Raw genomic sequence first — 13,739 nt, 5'->3', positions numbered from 1 at the left:
AGAGTTATAGGGGAGCCAGGAAGGACCTGAAGAGAGAGCTAAAAGCAGCAAGGAGGGGACACGAAAGGTCCTTAGTAGATAGGATTAGGGAAAACCCTAAGACTTTCTATAGGTATGTTAGGAATAAAAGAATGACTAGGGTAGGAATAGGTCCAGTCAAGGATAGTAGGGGAAGTTGCGTGTGGAGGCGGAAGAGATTGGGGAGACACTGAATGAATACTTTTCCTCAGTATTCACTCAGGAACAGGGCATTGTTGTCGATGAGAATACTGAGGCACAAATAAGTAGAATGGATGGCTTTGAGGTATGTAGAGAAGAGGTGTTGGAAATCCTGGAAAAGGTGAAAATAGATAAGTCCCCTGGGCCTGATGGCATTTATCCTAGGATTCTCTGGGAAGCAAGGGAGGAGATTGCAGAGCCATTGGCCTTGATTTTTATGTCCTCTTTGTCGACAGGAGTAGTGCCAGAAGACTGGAGGATAGAAAATGTGGTTCCCTTGTTCAAAAAGGGGAGTAGGGATAGCCCTAGTAACTATAGGCCGGTGAGTCTCACTTCTGTTGTGGGCAAAGTCTTAGAGAGAATTGTAAGGGATAGGATTTATGCACATCTAGATAGGAATAATGTGATCAAGGATAGTCAGCATGGTTTTGTGAAGGGCAAGTCGTGCCTCACAAACCTTATTGAATTCTTTGAAAAGGTGACGAAGGAGGTTGATGAGGGGAAAGCGGTAGATGTGGTATATATGGATTTTAGTAAGGCGTTTGATAAGGTTCCCCATGGTAGGCTACTGCAGAAAATACGGAGATATGGCATTGAGGGTGAGTTGGAGGTTTGGATTAGAAATTGGCCGGATGGAAGAAGACAGAGGGTAGTAGTTGATGGCAAAGTTTCTTCATGGAGTGCCGTCACTAGCGGTGTTCCGCAAGGATCTGTTTTGGGACCATTGCTGTTTGTCATTTTTATAAATGACCTGGAAGAGGGGTTAGAAGGTTGGGTAAGCAAGTTTGCGGATGATACGAAAGTCGGAGGAGTTGCTGACAGTGAGGAAGCATGTGGCAGGTTACAGCAGGATATAGAGAAGCTGCAGAGCTGGGCAGAAAGGTGGCAAATGGAATTCAATGTAGCTAAGTGTGAGGTGATTCACTTTGGGAAGAATAACAAAAAGATGGGGTACTGGGCTAATGGTCGGATACTTGGTAGTGTGGATGAGCAGAGGGATCTTGGTGTCCATGTACACAGATCTCTGAAAGTTGCCACCCAGGTAAATAGTGCGGTGAGAAAGGCATATGGCGTACTGGCTTTTATTGGTAGAGGAATTGAGTTCCGGACTCCTGAGGTCATGATGCAGTTGTATAAAACTCTGGTGCGGCAGCATCTGGAATATTGTGTGCAGTTTTGGTCGCCATACTATAGGAAAGATGTGGAGGCACTGGAACGGGTGCAGAGGAGGTTTACCAGGATGTTGCCTGGTATGGAAGGAAAACCGTATGAGGAAAGACTGAGGCACTTCGGGCTGTTTTCATTAGAGAAAAGAAGGTTTAAGGGTGACTTGATTGAGGTGTACAAGATGATTAGGGGGTTAGATAGGGCCGACAGTATGAACCTTTTCCCGCGTATTGAGTCGGGTATTACAAGGGGGCATAGCTTTAAATTAAGGAGGGGTAGATATAGGACTGAAGTTAGGGGTAAGTTCTTTACTCAGCGAGTCGTAAGTTCATGGAATGCCCGGCCAGCAGCAGTGGTGGACTCTCTCTCTTTATGGGCATTTAAGCGGGCATTGGATAGGCATATGGAGGATAGTGGGCTAGTGTAGGTTAGGTGGGCTTGGATCGGCGCAACATCGAGGGCCAAAAGGCCTGTACTGCGCTGTATTCTTCTAAAAAAAAACCCACATTGCCACTGGCCACTGCATTTGTTTAGCCACTTTTTCAAATGAGATGAAAAAGGCTTCCACATCCTTCTCATCAAATTTAGGCAATGCTTGAACATACTTAAACATTTTCTCACTAGGCCTCTGACCACCAGGGGCTTGCTCCTCCTCACTCTCTTCCTCACTGAGCCTACCATCCAAGTTTGGGCTGAAGTGTAGCCAATAACATTTGCACCACACAAATACCAGGCATCTCCAATAAAAATAATCTAATCAATGACCCTTGATGTTCAATGGCATTGTCATTACTGAATCCAACACTATCAACATCCATGGGATTACCATTGATCAGAAACTTACCTGGACTAGCCATGTAAATACAATGGCTGTACAGCAAGTGAGAGGGTAGGAATACAGTAGCAAGTAACTTAACTCCTGACTCCCCAAAGCCTGTTCATCATCTGCTCTGAAAATGTGTTGCTGGAAAAGCGCAGCAGGTCAGGCAGTATCCAGGGAACAGGAGAAACGACGTTTCGGGCATAAGCCCTTCTTCAGGCTTATGCCCGAAACGTCGATTCTCCTGTTCCCTGGATGCTGCCTGACCTGCTGCGCATTTTCAGCTCTGATCTCCAGCATCTGCAGACCTCACTTTCTCCTGTTCATCATCGACAAGGCACAAATCAGGAATGTGATGGAATACTCTCCACTTGCCTGGATGTGTGCATCTTCAACAACGCTCAAGAAGTTTGACATCATTTAGGACCAAGCAGCCCTCCTGATTGATTCCACATCTGCAAGTCCATTTCCTCCATCATTGACACTTATTAGCAGCAGTGTGTACTATCTACAAGATGCACTGCAGAAATTCACCAAAGATCCATAGACTGCACCTTCCAAACTCATGACCATTTCCATCTAGAAGGACAAGGGCAGCAGGTACATGGGAACGCCACCATGCACAAGTTTCCCTCTAAACAACTCAACATCCTGATTTGGAAATACATTGTTGTTTCTTCGATATTATTGGGTCAAAATACCAGAATTGTGAGACTACCTGCAGCAAATTGCCTGCAGTGGATCAAGAAGGAAACTCAATACCAACTTCTCAGGGGCAACTAAGAATGGGTAATAAATACTGACCCAGCCAGTGACATCCATGTCCCACGAGTGAATAAAAAATGTTGTCGGTGTGCCCTGCAATGCAAATTTGTGCTTGCAAGTTGATCAGAGAGTTGTGATGATGGTTTCAATGGGCTGGCAAATGCCAGATGCAATGTTTGAGGACAAGTGGTGCATGCAGCTGGTGCCATGGATTGTGCCCCGAGCTGCAGTTTGGTCAACTGCAACATAGACATTGTTCAGACCAAGCAGTGAGCTGAAGTTGTCATGTACCTGCTCTGGGTTACCTATCAAGTTTTCTTGACATTTAACTTGTTATATTTGGTAATACAGGAATCTGAATAATATTGAGGCATGTCGAATAACCAACAAGCATTTAACAAGTAATTATCACCACTAATTGGTAATTCGTTTCTGTCCAGTTAGAAACACAATACACTGCTTGTGAAAATATAAAGAGTGGTTTTGCGTGCAGTGGCAGTGTCCCTACCTCTGAGCTAGCTGTCCTTACCCCAAAAGGTTCCCCCAAAATATTCCTTTAGAAGACTGTTTGGTCAGTTTCTGTGAGGTACAGTCCCTTAATCACCTTTCAGAAAAATGTAGAAGTATTCTATGTTGTGAAATAATCACTAATGTGTTCTGTTCTTGCCCATGATTCCCTACATGGTGAGTTCCCAAACTCCGAGCCAACTGGCTGAGAGCTATTTAGCTGGAGGGAGAGAAAGTCCTTGGCTGATCCAATTTGCACCACTATTATATTCAAATTCAGAATCATTGCCAGGTTGAATACTTCGGAGCAGGAAGACTGTACTATAAACAAGATCTACTAGCATACATCCTGTCCATTTATTTCCCAACCACATTCAGCTTTGCTATTTGTCTCCTTTTTTTCCTCTCCACTACTCTAAATCAGTCTCTCTTGCTCAGGTTATATAATGTTTCGCATTTTAAGACAAATATTCTGCATGCTTTCCTCAAATCTCTGAACTCCTGATACCACTGATCTCCAATAGCTTTTACTCACTGCTACTTTTCTGTTTTTCAAACCTCAGTTGGAGATCATTTTCTCTGTGTATTCTGATTTGTCGATTGAAAATGTCCCTGCTTGTTCTAATTACTGTAGAACGGTGAAGATCTGGAAACAAGTTGCAAGACTATCTTTTTAGCCAGGGATATCTATGATAATGATGACACTAAGAGACTGGATAAACACTGGAATAATTTGAAAATAAAACAAAGAATGTCTTATAGTTGTAAGAGCTTTATGGAGTTTCCATGTTATACCCACAAACTCCTTAGTTACTGCACTGTACAGACTTTACTGTCTGACATATACACAGTGGCTTTGCAAATACATATGTTCAGAATATACTTGTGTCTAACGAAATGGAAATAACTGAATTCTATGTGACAGCCACATACCTGATGTCAGTCAGCAGTGCTTGTCTTGAGCTGATTGCAGAACAAACTAAGCAGTAAGATTTTGGAGAGCTTCTTCTTTTTCTTGGCATGTAAGATTTTTGCCATATGGAGTAAATTTAAACGCACACTCCACATGCACCATGAACTGTACTCTCAGAACTTTGGGATTTTAACAAGTGACTGATTGATTCCAGAGTTGTGAGGAAACCAAAACTAAAGGTTTTAAAAAATCTTTTGGTTTTAAAACATCCATTGAGAAGGTCCAGTTTTCTTCAACAAAGGATGGAACATCTTTCATTCTGTTCCTGCACGGTCATGCAGGTGGAGATGGTTGATAATTTATCATGACCAAGTCAATGAAAACTATGCACTCACAGCTGCTGCAAGCTGTTCCATCTAATTGCTAAAACCCACAAGTTAAACTGACAGCTACTAAACACTCAATGAAATAAAATCCAGGGATACCATGTTGTACAATAGTCACATTACAGTGTGTTTGTATGTTTTAAAGTACGTATTTAAAATTCCTTTAGCAGTAATACCTGCAAGGCCCATTATAGTACCCCATATGCAGGATCATTCATAAAATCTGCTCCAGTGATCCTAAAGCAGTCTGGTTAAATATTCCAAGCCCTCCCACATTGCACCCTTCCTACTCTGTGCATTGTGCATTAAAACTTCAATGCACAATTATACTCTGTATATATCATATAAATATATCTATCGTTACATTATAAAATGTATTGGAAGTCCAAAATCCCCTGAATTCCATTATTGAGTGGAGTCTCAGGGTTTCCAACTTCCTTCTGGATTCACAAGGTTAGCTCCACAAATCACTGTGGAAAAGGTTAGCAACCCTCCTTCATTTCAGAGTGCTGACCTCCAAAGCTCTGCCAATGACACTGGAACTCATAATGAGTTGTGACTCCCTCCTAATCACCCCCTCAGACTCAGCCCTGACAATTCCATCAGCTCCAGCTTCCTCCTTGATTCATTTATTCTTTTTGCTCATACATCGAATCATCAATCCATCATTTTACAGTTAGCAAAGATTGGGAATTGGCTCTCCTCTCTTTAACAGCCTCTCAGTCACAACAATTTTTTTTAGGACAAAGCTATCATGCTCCTATTAAAGCATGACTAACTCTATCAAAATGAATTTCTTGACTGAAAGAAGAGGAATTCTATTACCTATTAACCCTAGAAAAACCTAGAAAAATACATGACATGAAGCACACACCCAGGTGTAAGTAATAAACAAAAGGAAAGGTGGATGGGTGTCCTTGCAGACTGGAAGGTAAAAGCAGTTGCATGTTAATGTTTTTTAAATCCTTGCACTGTTAGATCATAGACCTGAAAGCCTACCATTCATCTGTTGTTTTGTTTCTTCAAAGGATGGCAAAGTTTATTTTAAGGCCTCAGTGAACAGCTGTTGTTACAAGTTGCTCTTTCAAAAGTAAGCGACATTTAAAGTTGATGAGCAATACTGGCAAGAAAAAGAAAGTCTTCCAGTTCTTGCTTAGAAATCCCCTTGTCTTGTTTCAGTTCTGCTATCAAGAAGCAGCTTTAATTTGAGTCCATATGTATATTCCTAGATCTGATCGTTGTTCATAAGACTACTAACAGGCAGGTGAACTTTTCATCTTCCAACATGTGAAATTATCACAGACATGTTAATTAAACAGAAGACACTGAATTTTCTTGATACCTTACTGAGTTTCAGTGTCTCCTCATAAAAAAATGTTCATTTCAGTTCAGATTGATCATTATTTACTCATAATAATTTCAAGGGAAGGTGATGGTCTAGTGGTATTATCGTTAGACTATTAATCCAGAAACCCGGATAATATTCCAGGGACCTGGGTTTTGATCCCATCATGGCATATGGTGGAATTTGAATTCAATAAAAATCTGGAATGAAAAATCTAATGATGACCCTGAAACCATTGCCAATTGTCAGACAAACCCATCTGGTTCACTTCCTTCAGAGAAAGTAACTGCTGCCTTTACCTCGTCTGGTCTACATATAACTCCAGAGCCACAACAACATGGTTGACTCTTAATGCCATCTGGGCAATCGGGGTGGGCAGTAAATGCTGACCTACCCAATTCCTTATGAATGAATATAAACAAAATGGTTTTATGAGTTTGGCTTAACCTGGTCAGGTGATCATAGTAGCCATTTGAAGTCAGTGCTTGTCCTTTATAAAGACACTGTTGGCCTGAAGATCTGGAGGATAAAATAGGTTGATCTCAAGAGTCAATTTTACCACCATCGTAACAGCAGTTCAGTTATTATACAGTCTACTGGACCCTGATAATCATGTTATAATGGGTTTCTATAAGCATGTTCATTTTTAAGAATTATTTTATCTCAAGTTAATATTTTTATATAAATCCTATTTATACTTATTAATTAATATGGAATATGCAATTGTTGTATAACTAACTTATTTTAATGCATGTTGTAAAATTGCCAAAATAAGTATACTTAAGATTTTGGACATAGACTGAGAATCACAGCTTAGACCATGTCATGTTCCTGCAATGCAAAATCCTTGATTTATGGAGAAAGAACACTTTTTCTTTAAGTCAAAGTAAAGTTGAGAGATCAGGTGTTCTGTTACTTTCTTGTTAATATACATGGACCAAAAAGGATTGGAGATAGCTGGCATTTCTGTACAAAAAATCAAATATAAGTTACATTTTGGGGCATCTCACTGAGCAATAATTAAAATGTAACAAAGCTCTCTTGTTGATTAATGGCTGGCCTTACCCAAACAATTACAGAAACTAGCTCATATTAGAATTGCAGACATTTCAACTTCAGAGTAGAATCCCAAAATTCAGTGTGAATAAAACTTTATTCTATTACAATTATCTCTGAATGGGTGAAATTCAGGCCCCCATGTTTATTAATGACTAAGTCGACAGACACCATTTCTGAAGATAATCAAAAACAGATACAACAATCACAACAGCAACCAAGTTAGTGATAAGACACGTTTAGTAAGGCACATACAAGGCAGAAAGAAAATTCCACACCAGCAAAGAACCAGGATCATTTTAAAATCTATCAGAAGGCAGAGAATTCAGGCTAGCTTTTAGTCGGCAGTTTGCTATGCAGTTTTGACTGTACCTAGCCTGGAGTGAAGCTAGAGAAACATGCTCCCCCAGGCAGTAAACCATGCAAATCCATCTTTATCCAAGCTCCAGACCCTGTGGCTTCTGTGATCCAAAAACAAATTACGAGCCTACCATGTTTCAAGATTTCATCTCAAATAGAGCAAATGTTGTGGTCAATTTTTAGACTTTTAAGACCTAATTGCATACTAGCTCTTTGCAACAAGCATCTTTTCCTTATGCATTTTGTATGAGTGTGTGTGACTACATGCCTGTGTGTATATGTCTGTATGGGTGTGGTTGTCAATACAAGTACTTTTGAGTAATATTTTATTCATTTTAAAATCTTAAGGAAAAATCTGTCATTTATCAAACCTTGATTGTCACTGCACTCAGGGTTTAAACAGTTTTGTTCTTTTGAAGAATACATCCCATTGGTGAAAAAGTGGAGAAGGGGGAAACCATCAACAATTCCAGTCTGTAAGAAATAATAGGAATAATAGGAGCAGGAAAAGTGGTGAAATTACATTGTGGATTGGTCATGAGAAGTTGATTTTAAATACTTATACATTGTAAGAAGACAGGAAATTTCATATCTGTGAGATCTTGGAATGCTGGTGTATCTTTTCTCTAATGATTTACGATCATTATTAACGCTGTCCAATCCCATAATTGAATCCAGTGAACTAATAATCCCATGGAACTGATATGAGTGAAAGGAATGGCTTGATTGAGATGAATTGTTGCAGTTAAGTACGGAGATGTGAGCCTAAAAATTGTTTCATACAAGAATACAAGTTTACCACAGTCATACTATAGGGTTATTCAAAACTGAAGTTTTAAGCTGGCTGCAACATTTCATATAATTAGTGAACAAATAGCCCACTGCTTTCGTGACCAGGATAACAAGTTACCTTTGAAAAATGGCAAATAAATGTCTTCACATATTATATCTGCCAACTGGTTAAATGTCTGATTCTGGAAGGAAAGATTTGCTGTTTGCTATTTGTAGGAAAATCATAAACGGATGCATGAAGAATGTATTTATAACTTTATGCTAAATAATGAATACAGGAAATCGGTGCACTCCGTCCCCTGGTCAGTGTCTTATTTGTGATTGCATTCGTGGGGTCCAGAAACAAATACCGAGCAAAGGGACTGTGGGTGATCTTTCACTCATCACCCTCCAATTGAATGAGGCTTTGGCATTACTGTCTGAGATCTTTGGCACACTGTCATTTTGCTCTCATGCACTGAAACTTATAATGACATGCACTCTGTTCAATTCAGTGAGAGACATTCTGGACTGAATTTTAAACTCCATGAAGTTTTAACTCTACGACTGCTGATTTTTCGAATTTGAATACTATTATTTTAACAATTCATTAACTGCAGTTATTACAGTTAGTTTTTTTCTTTCCTTCCACTTTCCCCTTCTCTTTCACAAGCACTAGGAAATAAGTTGGTTAACCTAATACAGCTTCAAGAAATATTTTGAAAACTCAGTCAATTCCCTCTCACTCCAGGTTGTCAACTGCTCAGCTCTGTGGCATTATTTCAATAATGTCCATCAGTCAAACTGTGTGGGATGCACAGGTAGCAACTAACATAGCTGCCTGAACCTGGGGAACTGCCTTGGGTCAATTTTTTCTTGCTAATACAAATAGCATTTCAGTAGCTTTCAAATAGCTTGACGGAAGTCTGGACAATAAATTAAACAGTAAAGGCTTAATGAAAGGGCCATATTACTGTTGATCGCATTTCTGTCCAGACGTAATTTTATCACATTTAGATTTTCCAGTGGAATTCAATAACATTTGTTTAAAAAGCATTTTTAGCCTTTTGAGCCTAAGAACTAAAGTCACTTATAGCTTATTTTATTTAGTTACATCATCACAGATCAAAGACTGAACATTCCATCAGGCCCCTTAATGTAGATCATGATTTGCAATTGCCCTGCATCCAGTTGATGAGTGTAGGCAGAATGTTAACTCTTTGCTGCCTACTCACCCCAACAATTATGATACTGCTGACTGGCTGCACACTCGGTTTGAAGGCCTCGGTACATTGCCCACACTTTCTATTGGAAGCTTGCCTCCACCGAAAGAGGAAGTGTATTCAGACTGCAACACCTAAAGTCTTTAAGAAAGGGAAAAAAACTTATCATGAGTGCACAATATCAGAGTGAGAGGGGGAGTTTTCAATTTCTCTGTTGTATTACGGAAAGTCAGGACAAGGAAGTCAGAAGGAAAAACGTAGTTACATTTCAAACTTGAAGACATACCTTGAAAAGGAAATGGGAGTATATGACTAGGCAGGCAAATTCAAGAATCTTAGCTCCAAGAATCTGGCAGAAAAAGGTTAACTGTCTGATGTGAGTGTTCAGTTTAAATGAATCCATCTTTCTGCAATATTTCCTACTCCACTATCAATCTCTCAATTATATCCTCCAGTTCACCCACACACACCTGCAACTTCTGAAAGTATTATTCCTTACGTTTTCTTATTCAGCATCTTAGGTTGTGGATGTTGCCGGCTAGGCCAGCTTTTACTGCTCATCCCTAATTGCCTTAGAGAAAGTAGTACTGAGCGGACTTCTTGAACTGTTGTAATGCAAGTAACCCCATCTTTAGGAAGGGGAGCTCCAGATTTTGACCCAGCAGCAGTGAAAGAAAAAAGTGATATAATTCCATAACAAGATGGTGAGTGGCTTGGATGGGAAATTGCAGATGGAGGTGTTCCTATGCAACAGCTGTCTTGTCCAATAGATGTTCCCAACATGAGGTTTGTGGGTTTGAAAGGTGCAGTTGAAGGCTCCTTGGTGAGTAATTGCATTGCTGTCATTTATGCCTTAATGGTGAAGGAATATTGAAATTACAAATGATAGTGCAGAGCCATCAATGATAATGCCATTGTATGTCAAGCGAAGATGGTTAGATTCGCTCTTGTTGGAGATGGTGATTACCTGGCAATTGTGTGACACAAATGTTATTTGCCACTTATCAGCCAAAACCTGGACATTGGCCAACCCTTCTGAATATGGATACAGGCTGCTTCAGCATCTGAAGAGTCATGAATGGTGCTGAACATTGTGCAGCCATGAATGAACATTCCTACTTCGCACCATGTGATAGAGGGAAGGTTATTTGTGAAGCAGTTGAAGATGTTTAGGCATAGATCAATATTCTGAGGAACTCCTGCCGTGATGCTCTGGAGATAAGGTGACTGACTTCCATTGGAACAACCATCTCGTTTGTGTTGCATTTGACTCCAGGTAGCTGGGTTTCTATGTAGTTTAGAAGCAGTTCTGTATCTTAGGAATTGTTTTCTCTAAGATGGTCAACTTTGTGTTCCATGTGGCACGCTCTGAAATTAAATCTTCGTGGCAATAGCGAGTCTTCCTAATTTAATTATATAGTTTACTAGCTTCAAAGTCATTTAACTCTCAGTATAATAATTCTGGTACCATGTAATGCTGTTTTGGAAACAACATTTATTGCAGCCTTAATGAAAGATTCCTGCTTCTTTAATAGCTTTACTGAAAGAATCCTGCTGTCAACAGCTTTAATAACAATGACATTTTATTCAACAGCTTTAGTTAGTGAATCCTGCTCTCTGTGGCTTTACTTAATAACCCTATTGTTTTCAAGGTTTTGTTATGGATGGATCTCACTGGGGACTGTTCAAATAGATGCTTTCCACCTTTACATCTATTTAATTAATACTTCTTCCACCTTTGCTGCAGCTTTAATGGAAGAATAGATAATAAATGTTCCTAACTTTCTTCTCCCATTGGACTTTGCATCTCAGGTATTTAAATTGCCTCCTTTACTTCTGGGTTTGCGATGTTCCCAAGTGTGTGGCCTTGCTTTAAATTGCCTGTGTGGCTCTTGATCTTCCTTACTACAAAGTTAGAAGTCATAAACTACCAAGTTATAGTCCAACAGAAAGTTGACTTCACCTGACGAAGGGGCTACGCTCCAAAAGCTTGAGAGTTCAAATAAACCTGTTGGACTACAATCTAGTGTTGCGTGATTTCTGACTTTGTCCACCCAGTCCAACACTGGCACCTCCACATCATTCCTTACTGCAGCCGTGCCTCACAGTACCTACCACTAGTGAGGACACTTAATTAATCTTATTTCTAGCTTCCCCCACGTATAAATGGCATCTTTTTAAAACATATTTTCCATGTCCACTACAGATTCCAACTTTACTCACAGAGTTTACAACATCTGTTTTCTCTCCACCAACTTGGGACTGCTCCAACAGTGCATCTTTATACAATGCAAATAGTACCTGCCTTGGTGTGACTAGTGCTCCAGCTACAAAGAGTTCATCATTTACTTTTGCTGCTGCATGTCTCTCACCAGGTCTGAAATTCTTTTTACCATGGACTATAAATTCTGCCTTGTTCAGTCTCGCCATGAATTTCTCTTTGGTAGAGTCTTCAAACATTCAGCTCCTGACCATCTGCATGAATAACCTTCATAAATAGATCTTCAGACCACCAGTGCTGCAGGCGATGAAGGAGAAGCTGAATGGAGTCAGCACTGCTCGCCATTATTATAACATCACCACAGCTCATTATGTTGTATGAGGCATCTGTTGGATTGTCTGACAACATCCTCTTTTCATGGTAGCAATCTACAGGGCCTGTTTGATCTAGTCTGCTACAGCAAAACCACTTGTCATTTGAATAAGAAGAGGCTTATGCCTTAAACAATGTATTGTTTATTGCATGATAGCAACTAGGTGTAAGTTACATTAATGTGGCAGGCTATGAGGAAGAACCAAAAGGTCTTATCCTTTTGAGATCCTAAGCTGTTCTCCAACCAGTCCATTTGCTAGCATGGTAGGTGGTACTTAATGCAATCCTTGGCATTAATCTTTACAGACTCTCATTCCTTTTATATAATAAAGCCAAGGAAGGACAGAAAATATTGACTCTATTAATGGCGGCAAAAAATACTTTGAAACTCCACTGCGCTTAGTAAAGTAAGGCAGAACTCCCTTCTGTTTCTAACAACTTTTCAGCCTTCCCCTAACAACATAGTGCTTTCACCCAAACTATAGCAGCTAAAGGAAGTCAATAGAAATCATCTGGAAATCCCAGGCCGATCCCTGTAAATACCACTTGTGTGGGATCTAGTGCAATTGACACATATTTAGTTGGGATTACTTAAGAGAAGGCATCAACAGGCCTTGCAAGTTTAAAATTACAGAAATGTCCATCATGCATTTGGTGCTTGTACTTATATTTGTGCTCTCACCAGTAACACGGACCGGAATTTTTGGCAGTCCAGGAATCAAAGTTGGGACTTTGGTTGTTTGTGCAGCTCAGTGTCATTCTAACCTTGCCGAAAATTGTGTTATATAAGTGCAACAAGCAGCTTTTCTAATACTCTTCTTGTTAAAGTGATAGGATTAACTACTTTCAGATCTGTCACCTGTTTAATATTAATTTGCCCAAACAAATAAACCAATGGTCTGTTTCATACGTTGAAAGTATTACATGCGAATCATTTCCATTTGAAAACAGTGCAACTATATTCAGGTTAACTTATGACTACTTTGTTGGAGAAGATGGCTTCAAGACCCCATGTATTTGAACCTAAGACAGGATCCAGCATAAATCACAAGCACATAGGTGTTATTTGTGAATTAATTTAATGAAACATGATGAGAGACAAATACAGTATTGTGGAGTCTCAGTACATTCACTTAGAATGTCAAATCACAAACTCTAATGTAGCATTTAACCACCTATTCAAATGGAAAAAAAAATCATGATAAATAGCCACAATATATTCAAAATCTAGCAAGCATTGCAAATATGATTCAAAGAGCTGGAAGTTTTTGTTGCAAACGTTTCGTCCCCTGGCTAGGCGACATCATCAGTGCTTGGGAGCCTCCTGCGAAGCGCTTCTTTGATGTTTCCTCCGGTATTAGTGGTCTGTCCCTGCCGCTTCCGGTTGTCAGTTTCAGCTGTCCACTGTAGTGGTTGGTATATTGGGTCCAGGTCGATGTGTTTGTTGATGGAGTTTGTGGATGAATGCTATGCCTCTAGGAATTCCCTGGCTGTTCTCTGTCTGGCTTGCCCTATGATAGTAGTGTTGTCCCAGTCGAATTCATGTTGCTTGTTGTCTGCGTGTGTGGCTACTAAGGATAGCTGGTCGTGTCGTTCCGTGGCTAGTTGATGTTC

At 39.9% G+C, this 13,739-nt stretch overlaps 1 protein-coding gene across 6 annotated transcripts in view; it reads right to left on the bottom strand.

Annotated features, from left to right (window-relative positions):
* Positions 1 to 13,739, bottom strand: part of ripor3 (RIPOR family member 3) — a 210,481-nt gene that overhangs the window by 173,984 nt on the left and 22,758 nt on the right. For 5 of the 6 annotated variants that reach the window (XM_043710259.1, XM_043710261.1, XM_043710257.1 and 2 more), the window contains exon 1: positions 9,545 to 9,617. The exons of the other annotated variant lie outside the window; for it this stretch is intronic. In XM_043710259.1, the coding sequence (XP_043566194.1) occupies positions 9,545 to 9,602 (58 nt within the window). In that variant the 5' untranslated portion in view covers positions 9,603 to 9,617. Of the gene's footprint in view, positions 1 to 9,544; positions 9,618 to 13,739 lie in introns of those variants that run through there. 6 annotated transcript variants of the gene reach the window in all.

This window comes from Chiloscyllium plagiosum, chromosome 20, assembly GCF_004010195.1.
Source record: "Chiloscyllium plagiosum isolate BGI_BamShark_2017 chromosome 20, ASM401019v2, whole genome shotgun sequence".
Lineage (NCBI taxonomy): Eukaryota > Metazoa > Chordata > Chondrichthyes > Orectolobiformes > Hemiscylliidae > Chiloscyllium > Chiloscyllium plagiosum.
Note: the sequence above shows the minus strand (reverse complement) of the source record. Positions and strands in the feature narration are given on the sequence as shown.